At 46.9% G+C, this 22,865-nt stretch overlaps 1 protein-coding gene across 1 annotated transcript in view; it reads right to left on the bottom strand.

The window, feature by feature from the left end:
• Positions 1–11,473, bottom strand: part of LOC115117047 (zinc finger protein 436-like) — a 30,937-nt gene extending 19,464 nt beyond the window's left edge. The window contains exons 1-3 of the mRNA XM_065016298.1: positions 10,982–11,473; positions 10,528–10,625; positions 10,237–10,414 (exon numbers count right to left, since the gene is read on the bottom strand). Coding sequence (XP_064872370.1) covers positions 10,237–10,414; positions 10,528–10,625; positions 10,982–11,300 — 595 coding nt within the window. The 5' untranslated portion in view covers positions 11,301–11,473. The remainder of the gene's footprint in view (positions 1–10,236; positions 10,415–10,527; positions 10,626–10,981) is intronic.
• Positions 11,474–22,865: the final 11,392 nt, after the last annotated feature.

Raw genomic sequence — 22,865 nt, 5'->3', positions numbered from 1 at the left:
GCAGTGGGTGGTGTGCACGCCTCCTGAGTCAGACTAGAAGCCTACTCCGAGTACCTCTCTTCCACAAGTAATATACTCAGAAGAGGTGGGTGGTGTGCACGCATCCTGAGTCAGACTAGAAGCCCACTCCGAGTACCTCTCTTCCACAAGTAATATACTCAGAAGAGGTGGGTGGTGTGCACGCCTCCTGAGTCAGAGTAGAAGCCCACTTCGAGTACCTCTCTTCCACAAGTAATATACTCAGAAGAGGTGGGTGGTGTGCACGCCTCCTGAGTCAGACTAGAAGCCCACTCCGAGTACCTCTCTTCCACAAGTAATATACTCAGAAGCAGTGTGTGGTGTGCACGCCTCCTGAGTCAGACTAGAAGCCCACTCCGAGTACCTCTCTTCCACAAGTAATATACTCAGAAGAGGTGGGTGGTGTGCACGCCTCCTGAGTCAGACTAGAAGCCCACTCCGAGTACCTCTCTTCCACAAGTAATATACTCAGAAGAGGTGGGTGGTGTGCACGCCTCCTGAGTCAGACTAGAAGCCCACTCCGAGTACCTCTCTTCCACAAGTAATATACTCAGAAGCAGTGGGTGGTGTGCACGCATCCTGAGTCAGACTAGAAGCCCACTCCGAGTACCTCTCTTCCACAAGTAATATACTCAGAAGAGGTGGGTGGTGTGCACGCCTCCTGAGTCAGAGTAGAAGCCCACTCAGAGTACCTCTCTTCCACAAGTAATATACTCAGAAGAGGTGGGTGGTGTGCACGCATCCTGAGTCAGACTAGAAGCCCACTTCGAGTACCTCTCTTCCACAAGTAATATACTCAGAAGAGGTGGGTGGTGTGCACGCCTCCTGAGTCAGACTAGAAGCCCACTCCGAGTACCTCTCTTCCACAAGTAATATACTCAGAAGCAGTGGGTGGTGTGCACGCCTCCTGAGTCAGAGTAGAAGCCCACTTCGAGTACCTCTCTTCCACAAGTAATATACTCAGAAGCAGTGGGTGGTGTGCACGCCTCCTGAGTCAGAGTAGAAGCCCACTTCGAGTACCTCTCTTCCACAAGTAATATACTCAGAAGAGGTGGGTGGTGTGCACGCCTCCTGAGTCAGAGTAGAAGCCCACTCCGAGTACCTCTCTTCCACAAGTAATATACTCAGAAGAGGTGGGTGGTGTGCACGCCTCCTGAGTCAGACTAGAAGCCCACTCCGAGTACCTCTCTTCCACAAGTAATATACTCAGAAGAGGTGGGTGGTGTGCACGCCTCCTGAGTCAGAGTAGAAGCCCACTCCGAGTACCTCTCTTCCACAAGTAATATACTCAGAAGAGGTGGGTGGTGTGCACGCATCCTGAGTCAGACTAGAAGCCCACTTCGAGTACCTCTCTTCCACAAGTAATATACTCAGAAGCAGTGGGTGGTGTGCACGCCTCCTGAGTCAGAGTAGAAGCCCACTTCGAGTACCTCTCTTCCACAAGTAATATACTCAGAAGCAGTGGGTGGTGTGCACGCCTCCTGAGTCAGAGTAGAAGCCCACTCCGAGTACCTCTCTTCCACAAGTAATGTACTCAGAAGCAGTGGGTGGTGTGCACGCCTCCTGAGTCAGACTAGAAGCCCACCCAGTACCTCTCTTCCACAAGTAATGTACTCAGAAGCAGTGGGTGGTGTGCACGCCTCCTGAGTCAGACTAGAAGCCCACTCCGAGTACCTCTCTTCCACAAGTAATGTACTCAGAAGCAGTGGGTGGTGTGCACGCCTCCTGAGTCAGACTAGAAGCCTACTCCGAGTACCTCTCTTCCACAAGTAATATACTCAGAAGCAGTGGGTGGTGTGCACGCCTCCTGAGTCAGACTAGAAGCCCACTCCGAGTACCTCTCTTCCACGAGTAATATACTCAGAAGAGGTGGGTGGTGTGCACGCCTCCTGAGTCAGACTAGAAGCCCACTCCGAGTACCTCTCTTCCACAAGTAATATACTCAGAAGCAGTGGGTGGTGTGCACGCCTCCTGAGTCAGAGTAGAAGCCCACTTCGAGTACCTCTCTTCCACAAGTAATATACTCAGAAGAGGTGGGTGGTGTGCACGCCTCCTGAGTCAGACTAGAAGACCACTCCGAGTACCTCTCTTCCACAAGTAATGTACTCAGAAGCAGTGGGTGGTGTGCACGCCTCCTGAGTCAGAGTAGAAGCCCACTTCGAGTACCTCTCTTCCACAAGTAATATACTCAGAAGCAGTGGGTGGTGTGCACGCCTCCTGAGTCAGAGTAGAATCCCACTCCGAGTACCTCTCTTCCACAAGTAATGTACTCAGAAGCAGTGGGTGGTGTGCACGCATCCTGAGTCAGACTAGAAGCCCACTCCGAGTACCTGTCTTCCACAAGTAATATACTCAGAAGAGGTGGGTGGTGTGCACGCCTCCTGAGTCAGAGTAGAAGCCCACTCAGAGTACCTCTCTTCCACAAGTAATATACTCAGAAGAGGTGGGTGGTGTGCACGCATCCTGAGTCAGACTAGAAGCCCACTTCGAGTACCTCTCTTCCACAAGTAATATACTCAGAAGAGGTGGGTGGTGTGCACGCCTCCTGAGTCAGACTAGAAGCCCACTCCGAGTACCTCTCTTCCACAAGTAATATACTCAGAAGCAGTGGGTGGTGTGCACGCCTCCTGAGTCAGAGTAGAAGCCCACTTCAGTACCTCTCTTCCACAAGTAATATACTCAGAAGCAGTGGGTGGTGTGCACGCCTCCTGAGTCAGAGTAGAAGCCCACTTCGAGTACCTCTCTTCCACAAGTAATATACTCAGAAGAGGTGGGTGGTGTGCACGCCTCCTGAGTCAGAGTAGCCCACTCAGTACCTCTCTTCCACAAGTAATATACTCAGAAGAGGTGGGTGGTGTGCACGCCTCCTGAGTCAGACTAGAAGCCCACTCCGAGTACCTCTCTTCCACAAGTAATATACTCAGAAGAGGTGGGTGGTGTGCACGCCTCCTGAGTCAGAGTAGAAGCCCACTCCGAGTACCTCTCTTCCACAAGTAATATACTCAGAAGAGGTGGGTGGTGTGCACGCATCCTGAGTCAGACTAGAAGCCCACTTCGAGTACCTCTCTTCCACAAGTAATATACTCAGAAGAGGTGGGTGGTGTGCACGCCTCCTGAGTCAGACTAGAAGCCCACTCCGAGTACCTCTCTTCCACAAGTAATATACTCAGAAGCAGTGGGTGGTGTGCACGCCTCCTGAGTCAGAGTAGAAGCCCACTTCGAGTACCTCTCTTCCACAAGTAATATACTCAGAAGCAGTGGGTGGTGTGCACGCCTCCTGAGTCAGAGTAGAAGCCCACTTCAGTACCTCTCTTCCACAAGTAATATACTCAGAAGCAGTGGGTGGTGTGCACGCCTCCTGAGTCAGAGTAGAAGCCCACTCAGTACCTCTCTTCCACAAGTAATGTACTCAGAAGCAGTGGGTGGTGTGCACGCCTCCTGAGTCAGACTAGAAGCCCACTCCGAGTACCTCTCTTCCACAAGTAATGTACTCAGAAGCAGTGGGTGGTGTGCACGCCTCCTGAGTCAGACTAGAAGCCCACTCCGAGTACCTCTCTTCCACAAGTAATGTACTCAGAAGCAGTGGGTGGTGTGCACGCCTCCTGAGTCAGACTAGAAGCCTACTCCGAGTACCTCTCTTCCACAAGTAATATACTCAGAAGCAGTGGGTGGTGTGCACGCCTCCTGAGTCAGACTAGAAGCCCACTCCGAGTACCTCTCTTCCACGAGTAATATACTCAGAAGAGGTGGGTGGTGTGCACGCCTCCTGAGTCAGACTAGAAGCCCACTCCGAGTACCTCTCTTCCACAAGTAATATACTCAGAAGCAGTGGGTGGTGTGCACGCCTCCTGAGTCAGAGTAGAAGCCCACTTCGAGTACCTCTCTTCCACAAGTAATATACTCAGAAGAGGTGGGTGGTGTGCACGCCTCCTGAGTCAGACTAGAAGCCCACTCCGAGTACCTCTCTTCCACAAGTAATGTACTCAGAAGCAGTGGGTGGTGTGCACGCCTCCTGAGTCAGACTAGAAGCCCACTCCGAGTACCTCTCTTCCACAAGTAATGTACTCAGAAGCAGTGGGTGGTGTGCACGCCTCCTGAGTCAGAGTAGAAGCCCACTTCGAGTACCTCTCTTCCACAAGTAATATACTCAGAAGCAGTGGGTGGTGTGCACGCCTCCTGAGTCAGACTAGAAGCCCACTCCGAGTACCTCTCTTCCACGAGTAATATACTCAGAAGAGGTGGGTGGTGTGCACGCCTCCTGAGTCAGACTAGAAGCCCACTCCGAGTACCTCTCTTCCACAAGTAATATACTCAGAAGCAGTGGGTGGTGTGCACGCCTCCTGAGTCAGAGTAGAAGCCCACTTCGAGTACCTCTCTTCCACAAGTAATATACTCAGAAGAGGTGGGTGGTGTGCACGCCTCCTGAGTCAGACTAGAAGACCACTCCGAGTACCTCTCTTCCACAAGTAATGTACTCAGAAGCAGTGGGTGGTGTGCACGCCTCCTGAGTCAGAGTAGAAGCCCACTTCGAGTACCTCTCTTCCACAAGTAATATACTCAGAAGCAGTGGGTGGTGTGCACGCCTCCTGAGTCAGAGTAGAATCCCACTCCGAGTACCTCTCTTCCACAAGTAATGTACTCAGAAGCAGTGGGTGGTGTGCACGCATCCTGAGTCAGACTAGAAGCCCACTCCGAGTACCTCTCTTCCACAAGTAATATACTCAGAAGAGGTGGGTGGTGTGCACGCATCCTGAGTCAGACTAGAAGCCCACTTCGAGTACCTCTCTTCCACAAGTAATATACTCAGAAGAGGTGGGTGGTGTGCACGCCTCCTGAGTCAGACTAGAAGCCCACTCCGAGTACCTCTCTTCCACAAGTAATATACTCAGAAGCAGTGGGTGGTGTGCACGCCTCCTGAGTCAGAGTAGAAGCCCACTTCGAGTACCTCTCTTCCACAAGTAATATACTCAGAAGCAGTGGGTGGTGTGCACGCCTCCTGAGTCAGAGTAGAAGCCCACTTGAGTACCTCTCTTCCACAAGTAATATACTCAGAAGAGGTGGGTGGTGTGCACGCCTCCTGAGTCAGAGTAGAAGCCCACTCCAGTACCTCTCTTCCACAAGTAATATACTCAGAAGAGGTGGGTGGTGTGCACGCCTCCTGAGTCAGACTAGAAGCCCACTCCGAGTACCTCTCTTCCACAAGTAATATACTCAGAAGAGGTGGGTGGTGTGCACGCCTCCTGAGTCAGAGTAGAAGCCCACTCAGTACCTCTCTTCCACAAGTAATATACTCAGAAGAGGTGGGTGGTGTGCACGCATCCTGAGTCAGACTAGAAGCCCACTTCGAGTACCTCTCTTCCACAAGTAATATACTCAGAAGAGGTGGGTGGTGTGCACGCCTCCTGAGTCAGACTAGAAGCCCACTCCGAGTACCTCTCTTCCACAAGTAATATACTCAGAAGCAGTGGGTGGTGTGCACGCCTCCTGAGTCAGAGTAGAAGCCCACTTCGAGTACCTCTCTTCCACAAGTAATATACTCAGAAGCAGTGGGTGGTGTGCACGCCTCCTGAGTCAGAGTAGAAGCCCACTTCGAGTACCTCTCTTCCACAAGTAATATACTCAGAAGCAGTGGGTGGTGTGCACGCCTCCTGAGTCAGAGTAGAAGCCCACTCCGAGTACCTCTCTTCCACAAGTAATGTACTCAGAAGCAGTGGGTGGTGTGCACGCCTCCTGAGTCAGACTAGAAGCCCACTCCGAGTACCTCTCTTCCACAAGTAATGTACTCAGAAGCAGTGGGTGGTGTGCACGCCTCCTGAGTCAGACTAGAAGCCCACTCCGAGTACCTCTCTTCCACAAGTAATGTACTCAGAAGCAGTGGGTGGTGTGCACGCCTCCTGAGTCAGACTAGAAGCCTACTCCGAGTACCTCTCTTCCACAAGTAATATACTCAGAAGCAGTGGGTGGTGTGCACGCCTCCTGAGTCAGACTAGAAGCCCACTCCGAGTACCTCTCTTCCACGAGTAATATACTCAGAAGAGGTGGGTGGTGTGCACGCCTCCTGAGTCAGACTAGAAGCCCACTCCAGTACCTCTCTTCCACAAGTAATATACTCAGAAGCAGTGGGTGGTGTGCACGCCTCCTGAGTCAGAGTAGAAGCCCACTTCGAGTACCTCTTTCCACAAGTAATATACTCAGAAGAGGTGGGTGGTGTGCACGCCTCCTGAGTCAGACTAGAAGCCCACTCCGAGTACCTCTCTTCCACAAGTAATGTACTCAGAAGCAGTGGGTGGTGTGCACGCCTCCTGAGTCAGACTAGAAGCCCACTCCAGTACCTCTCTTCCACAAGTAATGTACTCAGAAGCAGTGGGTGGTGTGCACGCCTCCTGAGTCAGAGTAGAAGCCCACTTCGAGTACCTCTCTTCCACAAGTAATATACTCAGAAGCAGTGGGTGGTGTGCACGCCTCCTGAGTCAGAGTAGAATCCCACTCCGAGTACCTCTCTTCCACAAGTAATGTACTCAGAAGCAGTGGGTGGTGTGCACGCCTCCTGAGTCAGACTAGAAGCCCACTCCGAGTACCTCTCTTCCACAAGTAATGTACTCAGAAGCAGTGGGTGGTGTGCACGCCTCCTGAGTCAGACTAGAAGCCTACTCCGAGTACCTCTCTTCCACAAGTAATATACTCAGAAGAGGTGGGTGGTGTGCACGCCTCCTGAGTCAGACTAGAAGCCCACTCCGAGTACCTCTCTTCCACAAGTAATATACTCAGAAGAAGTGGGTGGTGTGCGTGCCTTCTGAGTCAGACTAAAAGCCCACTCCGAGTACCTCTCTTCCACAAGTAATATACTCAGAAGCAGTGGGTGGTGTGCACGCCTCCTGAGTCAGAGTAGAAGCCCACTTCGAGTACCTCTCTTCCACAAGTAATATACTCAGAAGAGGTGGGTGGTGTGCACGCCTCCTGAGTCAGACTAGAAGCCCACTCCGAGTACCTCTCTTCCACAAGTAATGTACTCAGAAGCAGTGGGTGGTGTGCACGCCTCCTGAGTCAGACTAGAAGCCCACTCCGAGTACCTCTCTTCCACAAGTAATGTACTCAGAAGCAGTGGGTGGTGTGCACGCCTCCTGAGTCAGAGTAGAAGCCCACTCCGAGTACCTCTCTTCCACAAGTAATGTACTCAGAAGCAGTGGGTGGTGTGCACGCCTCCTGAGTCAGACTAGAAGCCTACTCCGAGTACCTCTCTTCCACAAGTAATATACTCAGAAGCAGTGGGTGGTGTGCGTGCCTCCTGAGTCAGACTAGAAGCCCACTTCGAGTACCTCTCTTCCACAAGTAATATACTCAGAAGCAGTGGGTGGTGTGCACGCCTCCTGAGTCAGAGTAGAAGCCCACTCCGAGTACCTCTCTTCCACAAGTAATATACTCAGAAGAGGTGGGTGGTGTGCACGCCTCCTGAGTCAGACTAGAAGCCTACTCAGAGTACCTCTCTTCCACAAGTAATATACTCAGAAGAGGTGGGTGGTGTGCACGCCTCCTGAGTCAGACTAGAAGCCCACTCCGAGTACCTCTCTTCCACAAGTAATATACTCAGAAGAGGTGGGTGGTGTGCACGCCTCCTGAGTCAGACTAGAAGCCTACTCCGAGTACCTCTCTTCCACAAGTAATATACTCAGAAGAGGTGGGTGGTGTGCACGCCTCCTGAGTCAGACTAGAAGCCCACTCCGAGTACCTCTCTTCCACAAGTAATATACTCAGAAGAGGTAGGTGGTGTGCACGCCTCCTGAGTCAGACTAGAAGCCTACTCCGAGTACCTCTCTTCCACAAGTAATATACTCAGAAGCAGTGTGTGGTGTGCACGCCTCCTGAGTCAGACTAGAAGCCTACTTCGAGTACCTCTCTTCCACAAGTAATATACTCAGAAGCAGTGGGTGGTGTGCGTGCCTCCTGAGTCAGACTAGAAGCCTACTCCGAGTACCTCTCTTCCACAAGTAATATACTCAGAAGAGGTGGGTGGTGTGCACGCCTCCTGAGTCAGACTAGAAGCCTACTCCGAGTACCTCTCTTCCACAAGTAATATACTCAGAAGAGGTGGGTGGTGTGCACGCCTCCTGAGTCAGACTAGAAGCCTACTCCGAGTACCTCTCTTCCACAAGTAATATACTCAGAAGAGGTGGGTGGTGTGCACGCCTCCTGAGTCAGACTAGAAGCCTACTCCGAGTACCTCTCTTCCACAAGTAATATACTCAGAAGAGGTGGGTGGTGTGCACGCCTCCTGAGTCAGACTAGAAGCCTACTCCGAGTACCTCTCTTCCACAAGTAATATACTCAGAAGAGGTGGGTGGTGTGCACGCCTCCTGAGTCAGACTAGAAGCCTACTCCGAGTACCTCTTTTCCACAAGTAATATACTCAGAAGAGGTGGGTGGTGTGCACGCCTCCTGAGTCAGACTAGAAGCCTACTCCGAGTACCTCTCTTCCACAAGTAATATACTCAGAAGAGGTGGGTGGTGTGCACGCCTCCTGAGTCAGACTAGAAGCCCACTCCGAGTACCTCTCTTCCACCGTCATTTTTTTGGATCAGCCTCTGGAATCAGTCAAATTGGGGGCTATGAACAAAGGATCAGATTCAAGGAAAGTTGAATAACAGGTGTGCCTTGTTAAAAGTTCATTTGTGTTAATTTCTTTCCTTTTAAATGCATTTGAGCCAATCAGCTGTGTTGTGACAAGGTAGAGTTGGTTTAGAGAAGATGTGATGAAACTGTCTCATAAAGGAGCCACAGGAAAGGAAGACCCAGTTATCCCTGCTGCAGAGGACAAGTTAACGGCACCTCAGATTGCAGCCCAAATAAATGCTTCATAGAGTTCCAGTAACAGGCACATCTCAACATCAACTGTTCAGAGGAGACTGTTCAGAGGAGACTGTTTAGAAGAGACTGTTTAGAGGAGACTGTTTAGAGGAGACTGTTTAGAGGAGACTGTTTAGAGGAGACTGTTCAGAGGAGACTGTTTAGAGAAGACTGTTTAGATGAGACTGTTTAGAGAAGACTGTTTAGATGAGACTGTTTAGAGGAGACTGTTTAGAGGAGACTGTTTAGAGGAGACTGTTTAGAGGAGACTGTTTAGAGGAGACTGTTTAGAGGAGACTGTTTAGAGGAGACTGTTCAGAGGAGACTGTTCAGAGGAGACTGTTCAGAGGAGACTGTTCAGAGGAGACTGTTTAGAGGAGACTGCGTGAATCAGGCGTTCATGGTCGAATTGCTGCACAGAAACCACTACTAAAGGACACCAATAAGAAGAAGAGACTTGCTTGGGCCAAGAAACACGAGCAATGGACATTAGACCTGTGTAAATCTGTCCTTTGGTCTGTGAGTCCAAATGTGAGATTTTTGGAGAGAGCTGCATCAGATGACCGGGCCTCCACAAATCAACCGGCCTCAACCCGATTTAATTTTTACGTTTTTTAATGTGTCCGTTATTTTACCAGGTAAGTTGACTGAGAACACGTTCTCATTTGCAGCAACGACCTGGGGAATAGTTACAGGGGAGAGGAGGGGGATGAATGAGCCAATTGTAAACTGGGGATTATTAGGTGACCGTGATGGTTTGATGGCCAGATTGGGAATTTAGCCAGGACACCGGGGTTAACACACCTACTTTTACGATAAGTGCCATGGGATCTTTAATGACCGTAGAGAGTCAGGACACCCGTTTAACGGTGTCCTGCCAATTGAGATGGTTTTGGATGAGTTGGATGGCAGAGTGAAGGAAAAGCAGCCAACAAGTGCCCAGCATATGTGGGAACTCCTCCTAAAATCGTCTGAGACTCCAGTCACCCAAGTTATAGACTGTTTTCTTTGCTACCCCACGGCAAGCGGTACTGGAGCGCCAAGTCTAGGACCAAAAGGCTCCTCAACAGCTTCTACCCCAAAGTCATTAGACTGCTGAACAATTCATACAAATACCCACCAGACAATTTACATTTAACTGCACTGTTGGTTAAGGGCTTGTAAGTAAGCATTTCACGGTAAAGTCTACACTTGTTGTATTCGGCGCATGTGGCAAATAAAGTTTGGTTTGAAGACTGTTGGAAAAGAATTCCAGGTGAAGCTGGTTGAGAGAATGCCAAGAGTCTGCAAAGCTGTATTTGTATTAGTCGGGGATAGCCCTACTGGGAACAGATACCAGCGAAAGATCTATTTATTTGTTCAAACTAAACTACTTACTTTGATGTGTCAAATCTGATCCATCCTTCTCTTCTCCTCCTCTCACAGTTCCAGTCAGCTCCATTGTTTTCCTGCAGTCCACCAGCAGCACAGACAACCTCTTCATAACCAGCGGTAAGGTGCTACTGGGAGAGGCACGGCATGGGGACTCCGGGAGGGTGGAAGGGCTAGCGTTGTCCTGGTAACGATAAAGAGGGGACACAGACACATATCATGATGGATGCTGATGTCACTGTTGACATAAACTGCTTTACAGAAACCCGGCCCAGACCCCGATAGACCAAGCTGTACCATCTGGTGTTCTGATCTGGAGAGACTCATCTCTGCCTCATCAGCATCAGGATGTTGTTGAGGCTCCCCAGAGGATCCAGGATAGTCATGTCTCTCTCCTGTGTGAACGAGAACATCAAACAGATGGTGAACTTATGATCTTCTATTGCAATCAATGAAATTGGTGCCTTTTGTGTCCCTTTGATATTTTAAGTAGAAATGATGCACCAACATCATTTTTTAAAAGCCTGTTATATTAGATGAGGGGAACTTTAATATAGACCACATGGAGAATGAGAATTCAATACATCGAAATCCCATAACATATGTACCAATGGCAGATTGCCCCTTCAACAATTCCTACAGTACTGAACAACATATTCAAGAGGAGATCTTCAGTAGAATGGCCCTTTAAAACCACACATTAGTTCAACAACTGGGTAGTTTGTGGCCCTGTTTTTAAGACAGTACTCACTGGTGGAAATTGGAACCTCAGTCTCCTCCTGTTTTATTGAGATATCCTCCTCTTCCTCTTTTACTCCAAAAGGTTCTTCCTCTTCGTTCACTTCATTCTCTTCTTTCAATGTTATGGCATCTTCCTCCTTTTTGATTCTGAAAGCTTCTACCTCCTCTTCTTCCACTCTGACAACCTCTTTCCCATCTTCCTCTTTAACTGTAATATCATCCTCTTCTTCTTTCAATGTGATAGCCTCCTCTTCCTCCCTTTTCATCCTGAAAGCTTCTTCCTCTCCTTTCACCAGAGCTTCTTTCTCCGTCGAGATTAGTGAGCTCATGTTCCGAGCGATTAGCCTCGTGCCGTATCAAATCACGTTTAAATGAACTAGTAGAAACGTAAACACGTAAACAGTTCTAAACACCAAGAGTAATATACACATCAATGTTTTAGGTTCGCTAGCAAACCACCGCGGTGGGTGAATCAGAAGCCCTTTGTCGTTGTTGAAGACGCTTCCAGTTCCGTCCACTAGATTATACGTCACGCAAGAAGCATCACGTGAAAGACTCACATCAGCCTCCTGCTGACTGGAGTGGGTAACGCAGATTGGAAACGTATTAATTACAATGTTTATTCTGGCAAGCAATACCATAAGTAGTCATTTAAAAACAACCAGATGTTGTTTTCTCTTACTTCTTACAGCCAATACTTTACTCCAGGGCTGACCTGCCCATTAGACAGGATTAGGTGGAATATTCAAGCTAAATTTACCAAGGCTCATCGCTAACAACACATAATAACACCTCACATAATGCTGCCCAAAAACAATGAAATCTTCTCTCACCCAGTGGCATATGGGCTATTTAGGTGAGTGTTGATGTTGCCGCATGAAGCAGTGCCCACTTTGCAAAAGGCAACATGGACAGATAGGACTCTACCTGTGTAGAGAAAGATGCCCCTTTGCCCTTCCTGTCTCTAAAGTGTGATTTTGGGTGGTGGTATAGTTTGGATCAATTTTTTGTTATAGTTATTCTATATTCACTGTCTGCAAGCCATCTTTAAATTAGCCTCAGTGATTTGTAGTTTCCTTCAACTTTCTGAAGAGGAAACAGCCAGTAAATGCCCCTGTCTGAGTGCATTTGTCTACCACTATGTGTAGCTGTTAGCAATGATGCTAATGTCGTCTGCGTAGAGGTGGATCAGAGAATCACCAGCAGCAAGAGCAACATTATTGATGTATACAGAAAAGAGAGTCGGCCCGAGAATTGAACCTTGTGGCACACCCATAGAGACTGTCAGAGGTCCGGACAACAGTCCCTCCGATTTGACACACTGAACTCTATCAGAGAAGTAGTTGGTAAACCAGGCGAGGCAATCATTTGAGAAATTGTCTGCCAATAAGAATGTTGTGATTGACAGAGTCGAAAGCCTTGGCCAGGTCGATGAATACGGCTGCACAGTAATGTCTCTTATCGATGGCGGTTATGATGTCGTTTAGAACCTTGAGCTTGGCTGAGGTGCACCCATGACCGGCTCTGAAACCAGATTGCATAGCGGAGAAATTATGGTGGGATTTGAAATGGTCAGTAATCTGTTTGTTAACTTGGCTTTCGAAGACCTTAGAAAGACAGGGTAGTATAGATATAGGTCTGTAGCAGTTTGGGTCTAGAGTGTCACCCCATTTGAAGAGGGGATGACCGCGGCAGCTTTCAATCTTTGGGAATCTCAGACGATACGAAAGAGCGGTTGAACAGGCTAGTAATAGGGTTGCAACAATTTCGGCAGATAATTTTAGAAAGAGAGGGTCAGATTGTCTAGCCCGGCTGATTTGTAGGGGTCCAGATTTTGCAGCTCTTTCAGAACATCAGCTATCTGGATTTGGGTAAAGGAGAAATGGTGGGGGCTTGGGCGGGTTGTTGTGGAGGGTGCCGGGCAGTTGACCGGGGTAGGGGTAGCCAAGTGGAAAGCATAGCCAGCCGTAAATGCTTATTGAAATTCTCAATTATAGTGGATTTATCAGTGGTGACAGTGTTTCATAGCCTCAGAGTAGTGGGCAGCTGGGAGGAGGTGCTCTTAATTCTCCATGGACTTTACAGTGTCCCAGAACTAGGTGACCAAATACGTATTTTCCACCATAATTTGGGAGAATGTGGGAGAACTTGCACAATTGGTGGCTGACTAAATACTTTTTTGCCCCACTGTAATGTTGTCCATGCCCAGGGCGCCTCTCCAGGGAACTGTTGGATGTCTTCTTGCAATTGCCAATCAAAAAGGGGTCTTGGCTGTACCTAGCTGTACCTGGCTGTACCTGGCTGTACCTAGATGTACCTGGCTGTAACTGGCTGTACCTACCTGTACCTAGCTGTAACTACCTGTACCTGGCTGTACCTAGCTGTACCTGGCTGTACCTGGCTGTACCTAGCTGTACCTGGCTGTACCTAGCTGTACCTGGCTGTACCTAGCTGTAACTGGCTGTACCTACCTGTACCTGGCTGTACCTAGCTGTACCTGGCTGTACCTAGCTGTACCTGGCTGTACCTAGCTGTACCTGACTGTACCTGGCTGTACCTATCTGTACCTGGCTGTACCTAGCTATACCTAGCTGTACCTATCTGTACCTGGCTGTACCTAGCTGTACCTAGCTGTACCTGGCTGTACCTGGCTGTACCTGGCTGTACCTAGCTCTACCTGTGCCAACTGACATGCAAGAGTTTGCGATACAGCCTGGATTCGAACCAGGGTTGTCTGTATTGACGCCTCTATATCGCTGAGATGCAGTGGCGTACCACCGCTGTGCCACTCGAGAGCCCATACTGTTCTTGTATGCATTTCTTCTTCTTTCTAGTGGCAGCCCATAGGTACAATAAAATATAAAATATGAAATTCGAATATGAAAACTACCTGTAACCCTGTTAAAAAAAAATGGGAATCCAATGGGAATTTTCCTTGAGGGTTCTACGTCTGTGTATATGAAGGTATTATTTGCAAGACGTAAGAGAAAACATATCTTGTGTTTGAAAAATGACATTTTTTTTTACTAATGTAAACAATGTTGTAAATATTTTTCCAAACTGCGTTACCCACTCCAGTCAGTCATCAGGTTTTTCTGGTGACGCTTCTTGCGTGACGTATAATGGACTGGACGGGACGCTTCTTCAGGAACAACAACACGGCTACTCTTTCAGCCATTTTTTTTTTTTTAGCTTGCTAGCCAACTTAAAACCGAAGCATTTGATGCGCTTTACACCATGTTTTATTTACATTCGCGAATCGCAGTGTTTCAAACACAATTCTGTTTACGTATATCTACTGTAAACTTTAACCAAATTTGCAAACTTGTTAAGATTGATACTGAGCCTAGCACTAGGCTAGTCGCTAATGCTAACTAACATCCCTGACCATGAGCTCACTAAACTTCTCCTCCCTTGGTAAAGAAGAGGAGGTCTACTGGACGGAGAAAGAAGCTCTGGGGCTGAACATTGTCGTGAAAGAAGAAGAAGAAGAAGAAGAAGGGGGTGTTACAGTGAAAGAAGAGAAATCTCCGTTTGGAGTGGAAGAGGGGATAGAGGCTGTCACAGTGGAAGAGGAGGAGGTAGACACTTTCAGAATGAAAAATGAGGAAGAGGAGGCTGTTAAAGTGAAAGAAGAAGAAGATGTTGCTGTGAAAAAATATAAAGAACCTTTAGGAGTGGGAGAGGGGATATTTTTTTATTTTTTTTATTTCACCTTTATTTAACCAGGTAGGCTAGTTGAGAACAAGTTCTCATTTGCAACTGCGACCTGGCCAAGATAAAGCATAGCAGTGTGAACAGACAACACAGAGTTACACATGGAATAAACAATTAACAAGTCAATAACACAGTAGAAAAAAAAATGGGCAGTCTATACAATGTGTGCAAAAGGCATGAGGAGGTAGGCGAATAATACAATTTTGCAGATTAACACTGGGGTGATAAATGATCAGATGGTCATGTACAGGTAGAGATATTGGTGTGCAAAAGAGCAGAAAAGTAAATAAAAATTTTTAAAAAACAGTATAAAAACAGTATGGGAATGAGGTAGGTGAAAATGGGTGGGCTATTTACCAATAGACTATGTACAGCTGCAGCGATCAGTTAGCTGCTCGGATAGCTGATGTTTGAAGTTGGTGAGGGAGATAAAAGTCTCCAACTTCAGCGATTTTTGCAGTTCGTTCCAGTCACAGGCAGCAGAGTACTGGAACGAAAGGCGGCCAAATGAGGTGTTGGCTTTAGGGATGATCAGTGAGATACACCTGCTGGAGCGTGTGCTACGGATGGGTGTTGCCATCGTGACCAGTGAACTGAGATAAGGCGGAGCTTTACCTAGCATGGACTTGTAGATGACCTGGAGCCAGTGGGTCTGGCGACGAATATGTAGCGAGGGCCAGCCGACTAGAGCATACAAAGTCGCAGTGGTGGGTGGTATAAGGTGCTTTGGTGACAAAACGGATGGCACTATGATAGACTGCATCCAGTTTGCTGAGTAGAGTGTTGGAAGCCATTTTGTAGATGACATCGCCGAAATCGAGGATCGGTAGGATAGTCAGTTTTACTAGGGTAAGCTTGGCGGCGTGAGTGAAGGACGCTTTGTTGCGGAATAGAAAGCCGACTCTTGATTTGATTTTCGATTGGAGATGTTTGATGTGAGTCTGGAAGGAGAGTTTGCAGTCTAGCCAGACACCTAGGTACTTATAGATGTCCACATATTCAAGGTCGGAACCATCCAGGGTGGTGATGCTAGTCGGGCATGTGGGTGCAGGCAGCGATCGGTTGAAAAGCATGCATTTGGTTTTACTCGCGTTTAAGAGCAGTTGGAGGCCACGGAAGGAGTGCTGTATGGCATTGAAGCTCGTTTGGAGGTTAGATAGCACAGTGTCCAATGACGGGCCGAAAGTATATAGAATGGTGTCGTCTGCGTAGAGGTGGATCAGGGAATCGCCCGCAGCAAGAGCAACATCATTGATATATACAGAAAAAGAGTCGGCCCGAGAATTGAACCCTGTGGCACCCCCATAGAGACTGCCAGAGGACCGGACAGCATGCCCTCCGATTTGACACACTGAACTCTGTCTGCAAAGTAATTGGTGAACCAGGCAAGGCAGTCATCCGAGAAACCGAGGCTATTGAGTCTGCCGATAAGAATATGGTGATTGACAGAGTCGAAAGCCTTGGCGAGGTCGATGAAGACGGCTGCACAGTACTGTCTTTTATCGATGGCGGTAATGATATCGTTTAGTACCTTGAGCGTGGCTGAGGTGCACCCGTGACCGGCTCGGAAACCAGATTGCACAGCGGAGAAGGTACGGTGGGATTCGAGATGGTCAGTGACCTGTTTGTTGACTTGGCTTTCGAAGACCTTAGATAGGCAGGGCAGGATGGATATAGGTCTATAGCAGTTTGGGTCCAGGGTGTCTCCCCCTTTGAAGAGGGGGATGACTGTGGCAGCTTTCCAATCCTTGGGGATCTCAGACGATATGAAAGAGAGGTTGAACAGGCTGGTAATAGGGGTTGCGACAATGGTGGCAGATAGTTTCAGAAATAGAGGGTCCAGATTGTCAAGCCCAGCTGATTTGTACGGGTCTAGGTTTTGCAGCTCTTTCAGAACATCTGCTATCTGGATTTGGGTAAAGGAGAACCTGGAGAGGCTTGGGCGAGGAGCTGCGGGGGGGGGGCGGAGCTGTTGGCCGAGGTTGGAGTAGCCAGGCGGAAGGCATGGCCAGCCGTTGAGAAGTGCTTATTGAAGCTTTCGATAATCGTGGATTTATCGGTGGAGACCGTGTTACCTAGCCTCAGTGCAGTGGGCAGCTGGGAGGAGGTGCTCTTGTTCTCCATGGACTTCACAGTGTCCCAGATAGAGGCTGCCAGAGTGGAAGAGGTAGAAGCTTTCAGAATGAAAGAGGAGGATGTTATAGGGAAAGAAGAGGATATTACAGTGAAAGGAGAGGAAGAAGCTTTCAGAATGAAAAAGGAGGAAGATGAGGCTGTTATAGGGAAAGAAGAGGAGGAGGGTATTACAGTGAAAGAAGAGACATCTCCGTTTGGAGGGGATAGAGGCTGTCATAGTGGAAGAGGAGGAGGTAGAAGCTATCAGAATGAAAGAGGAGGCTGTTATAGGGGAAAAAGAGGAAGAGATCTCCATTCTTCCCATATGGTTTAACAGTGATCTCCATTCTGCACCATATGGTTTAACAGTGATCTCCATTCTGCACCATATGGTTTAACAGTGATCTCCATTCTGCACCATATGGTTTAAAGGTGATCTCCATTCTGCACCATATGGTTTAAAGGTGATCTCCATTCTGCACCATATGGTTTAACAGTGATCTCCATTCTGCACCATATGGTTTAACAGTGTGATATGGTTTAAACTAGTGATCTCCATTCTGCACCATATGGTTTAAAGGTGATCTCATTCTGCACCATATGGTTTAAAGGTGATCTCCATTCAGTCACTCTGTTAGATGTGACCAGATGTGACCAGACTATAAAGACTCTGTTAGATGTGACCAGACTATTGGTGTCACTCTGTTATAGATGTGACCAGACTAGTAACTCTGTTAGACTAGTGTGACCAGACTAGTAAAGTCACTCTGTTAGATGTGACCAGACTAGTAAAGCCACTCTGTTAGATGTGACCAGACTAGTAAACTCTGTTAGATGTGACCAGACTAGTAAAGCCACTCTGTTAGATGTGACCAGACTATTAAAGCCACTCTGTTAGATGTGACCAGACTAGTAAAGCCACTCTGTTAGATGTGACCAGACTAGTAAAGCCACTCTGTTAGATGTGACCAGACTATTAAAGCCACTCACCAGACTCTGTTAGATGTGACCAGACTATTAAAGCCACTCTGTTATAGATGTGACCAGACTAGTAAAGCCACTCTGTTAGATGTGACCAGACTAGTAAAGCCACTCTGTTAGATGTGACCAGACTCTGTCTGTTAGATGTGACCAGACTAGTAAAGCCACTCTGTTAGATGTGACCAGACTATTAAAGCCACTCTGTTAGATGTGACCAGACTAGTAAAGCCACTCTGTTAGATGTGACCAGACTAGTAAAGCCACTCTGTTAGATGTGACCAGACTAGAAAGCCACTCTGTTAGATGTGACCAGACTAGTAAAGCCACCAGACTCTGTTAGATGTGACCAGACTAGTAAAGCCACTCTGTTAGATGTGACCAGACTAGTAAAGCCACTCTGTAGATGTGACCAGACTAGTAAAGCCACTCTGTTAGATGTGACCAGACTAGATGTAAAGCCACTCTGTTAGATGTGACCAGACTAGTAAAGACTCAGATGTGACCAGACTAGTAAAGCCACTCTGTTAGATGTGACCAGACTAGTAAAGCCACTCTGTTAGATGTGACCAGACTAGTAAAGCCACTCTGTTAGATGTGACCAGACTAGTAAAGCCACTCTGTTAGATGTGACCAGACTACCAGACTAAAGCCACTCTGTTAGATGTGACCAGACTAGTAAAGCCACTCTGTTAGATGTGACCAGACTAGTAAAGCCACTCTGTTAGATGTGACCAGACTAGTAAAGCCACTCTGTTAGATGTGACCAGACTAGAAAGCCACTGTTAGATGTGACCAGACTAGTAAAGCCTCTGTTAGATGTGACCAGACTCTCTGTTAGATGTGACCAGACTAGTAAAGCCACTCTGTTAGATGTGACCAGACTAGTAAAGCCACTCTGTTAGATGTGACCAGACTAGTAAAGCCACTCTGTTAGATGTGACCAGACTAGTAAAGCCACTCTGTTAGATGTGACCAGACTAGTAAAGCCACTCTGTTAGATGTGACCAGACTAGTAAAGCCACTCTGTTATAGATGTGACCAGACTAGTAAAGCCACTCTGTTATAGATGTGACCAGACTAGTAAAGCCACTCTGTTAGATGTGACCAGACTAGTAAAGCCACTCTGTTAGATGTGACCAGACTAGTAAAGCCACTCTGTTAGATGTGACCAGACTAGTAAAGCCACTCTGTTAGATGTGACCAGACTAGTAAAGCCACTCTGTTAGATGTGACCAGATGTGACCAGACTAGTAAAGCCACTCTGTTAGATGTGACCAGACTAGTAAAGCCACTCTGTTAGATGTGACCAGACTAGTAAAGCCACTCTGTTAGATGTGACCAGACTAGTAAAGCCACTCTGTTAGATGTGACCAGACTAGTAAAGCCACTCTGTTATAGATGTGACCAGACTAGTAAAGCCACTCTGTTATAGATGTGACCAGACTAGTAAAGCCACTCTGTTATAGATGTGACCAGACTAGTAAAGCCACTCTGTTAGATGTGACCAGACTAGTAAAGCCACTCTGTTAGATGTGACCAGACTAGTAAAGCCACTCTGTTAGATGTGACCAGACTAGAAAAAGCCACTCTGTTAGATGTGACCAGACTAGTAAAGCCACTCTGTTATAGATGTGACCAGACTATAAAGCCACTAAGATGTCACTCTGTTAGATGTGACCAGACTAGTAAAGCCACTCTGTTAGATGTGACCAGACTAGTAAAGCCACTCTGTTAGATGTGACCAGACTATTAAAGACCACTCTGTTAGATGTGACCAGACTAGTAAAGCCACTCTGTTAGATGTGACCAGATGTGACCAGACTAGACTATTAAAGTCACTCTGTTAGATGTGACCAGACTAGTAAAGCCACTCTGTTAGATGTGACCAGACTAGTAAAGCCACTCTGTTAGATGTGACTCAGACTAGTAAAGCCACTCTGTTAGATGTGACCAGACTAGTAAAGCCACTCTGTTAGATGTGACCAGACTAGTAAAGCCACTCTGTTAGATGTGACCAGACTATTAAAGATGTGACCAGACTACTCTGTTAGATGTGACCAGACTATGTCACTCTGTTAGATGTGACCAGACTAGTAAATGTGACCAGTCACTCTGTTAGATGTGACCAGACTATTAAAGTCACTCTGTTATGTGACCATGTAAAGCCACTCTGTTATAGATGTGACCAGACTATTAAAGCCACTCTGTTATAGATGTGACCAGACTATTAAAGCCACTCTGTTATAGATGTGACCAGACTAGTAAAGCCACTCTGTTAGATGTGACCAGACTAGTAAAGCCACTCTGTTATAGATGTGACCAGATGTAAAGCCACTCTGTTATAGATGTGACCAGACTAGTAAAGCCACTCTGTTAGATGTGACCAGACTAGTAAAGCCACTCTGTTATAGATGTGACCAGACTAGTAAAGCCACTCTGTTAGATGTGACCAGACTAGTAAAGCCACTCTGTTACCAGACTAGTAAAGCCACTCTGTTAGATGTGACCAGACTAGTAAAGCCACTCTGTTAGATGTGACCAGACTAGTAAAGCCAAGATGTGACCACTCTGTTATGTGAGATGTGACCAGACTAGTAAAGCCACTCTGTTATAGATGTGACCAGACTACCAGACTAAATGTGACCAGACTAGTAAAGCCACTCTGTTAGATGTGACCAGATATTAAAGCCACTCTGTTAGATGTGACCAGACTAGTAAAGCCACTCTGTTAGATGTGACCAGACTAGTAAAGCCACTCTGTTAGATGTGACCAGACTAGTAAAGCCACTCTGTTATAGATGTGACCAGACTAGTAAAGCCACTCTGTTATAGATGTGACCAGACTAGTAAAGCCACTCTGTTAGATGTGACCAGACCAGACTAGTAAAGCCACTCTGTTAGATGTGACCAGACTAGTAAAGCCACTCTGTTAGATGTGACCAGACTAGTAAAGCCACTCTGTTACCAGACTAGTAAAGCCACTCTGTTATAGATGTGACCAGACTAGTAAAGCCACTCTGTTAGATGTGACCAGACTAGTAAAGCCACTCTGTTATAGATGTGACCAGACTAGTAAAGCCACTCTGTTATAGATTGACCAGATGTGACCAGACCAGACTAGTAAAGCCACTCTGTTATAGATGTGACCAGACTAGTAAAGCCACTCTGTTAGATGTGACCAGACTAGTAAAGCCACTCTGTTATAGATGTGACCAGACTAGTAAAGCCACTCTGTTAGATGTGACCAGACTAGTAAAGCCACTCTGTTAGATGTGACCAGACTAGTAAAGCCACTCTGTTAGATGTGACCAGACTAGTAAAGCCACTCTGTTAGATGTGACCAGACTATAAAGCCACTCTGTTATAGATGTGACCAGACTAGTAAAGCCACTCTGTTAGATGTGACCAGACTAGTAAAGTCACTCTGTTAGATGTGACCAGACTATTAAAGTCACTCTGTTAGATGTGACCAGACTAGTAAAGCCACTCTGTTAGATGTGACCAGACTAGTAAAGTCACTCTGTTATAGATGTGACCAGACTAGTAAAGCCACTCTGTTACCAGACTAGTAAAGCCACTCTGTTAGATGTGACCAGACTAGTAAAGCCACTCTGTTAGATGTGACCAGACTAGTAAAGCCACTCTGTTAGATGTGACCAGACTAGTTAGATGTGAAGACCACTCTGTTAGATGTGACCAGACTAGTAAACCAGACTAGTAAAGCACTCTGTTATAGATGTGACCAGACTAGTAAAGCCACTCTGTTATAGATGTGACCAGACTAGTAAAGTCACTCTGTTAGATGTGACCAGACTATTAAAGTCACTCTGTTAGATGTGACCAGACTATTAAAGTCACTCTGTTATAGATGTGACCAGACTAGTAAAGCCACTCTGTTAGATGTGACCAGACTAGTAAAGACTCTGTTAGATGTGACCAGACTAGTAAAGCCACTCTGTTAGATGTGACCAGACTATTAAAGTCACTCTGTTATAGATGTGACCAGACTAGTAAAGCCACTCTGTTAGATGTGACCAGACTATTAAAGTCACTCTGTTAGATGTGCCACTCTGTTAGATGTGACCAGACTATTAAAGTCACTCTGTTAGATGTGACCAGACTATTAAAGCCACTCTGTTAGATGTGACCAAACTAGTAAAGCCACTCTGTTATAGATGTGACCAGACTATTAAAGCCACTCTGTTAGATGTGACCAGACTAGTAAAGCCACTCTGTTAGATAGACTAGTGACCAGACTAGTAAAGCCACTCTGTTAGATAGATGTAAAGACTCTGTTAGATGTGACCAGACTAGTAAAGCCACTCTGTTATAGATGTGACCAGACTATTAAAGCCACTCTGTTATAGATGTGACCAGACTAGTAAAGCCACTCTGTTATAGATGTGACCAGACTAGTAAAGCCACTCTGTTAGATGTGACCAGACTAGTAAAGCCACTCTGTTAGATGTGACCAGACTAGTAAAGCCACTCTGTTATAGATGTGACCAGACTAGTAAAGCCACTCTGTTAGATGTGACCAGACTACTAGCGTCCCACCTCGACAACAGCCAGTGAATGCAGGGCGCCAAATTCAAAACAACAGAAAATCCCATAATTAAAATTACTCTGTTATAGATGCATCCATTTAAAGATCAACTTCTTGTAAATCCAGCTGAGTGTCCGATTTCAAAAAGGCTTTGCAAGGCGCCAAAGCACACCAACCGATAGGCTTTACATCCATTTAAGCACACCAACCGATAGGCTTTACGGCGAAAGCACACCGACCTATTATGTTAGGTCAGCGCCTAGTCACAGATAACCATACAGCCATTTTCCAGCCATGGAGAGGGCTCATAAAAGTCAGAAATAGCGACTAAAATGAATCACTAACCTTTGGTGATCTTCATCAGATGGCACTCACAGGACTTCATGTTACACAATAAATGTGTGTTTTGTTCGATAAAGTTAATCTTTATGTCCAAAAACCTAATTTGAAATTGTTTTCATGTTCAGAAATGCATTGTCTCAAACAAACATCCGGTGAAAGTGCAGAGAGCCACATCAATTAACATAAATACTCA

This window comes from Oncorhynchus nerka, unplaced genomic scaffold (assembly GCF_034236695.1).
Source record: "Oncorhynchus nerka isolate Pitt River unplaced genomic scaffold, Oner_Uvic_2.0 unplaced_scaffold_1049, whole genome shotgun sequence".
NCBI classification, from domain to species: Eukaryota; Metazoa; Chordata; class Actinopteri; order Salmoniformes; family Salmonidae; genus Oncorhynchus; species Oncorhynchus nerka.
The sequence above is the reverse complement of the archived record's forward strand: the minus strand, read 5'-3'. Positions and strand labels throughout refer to the sequence as shown.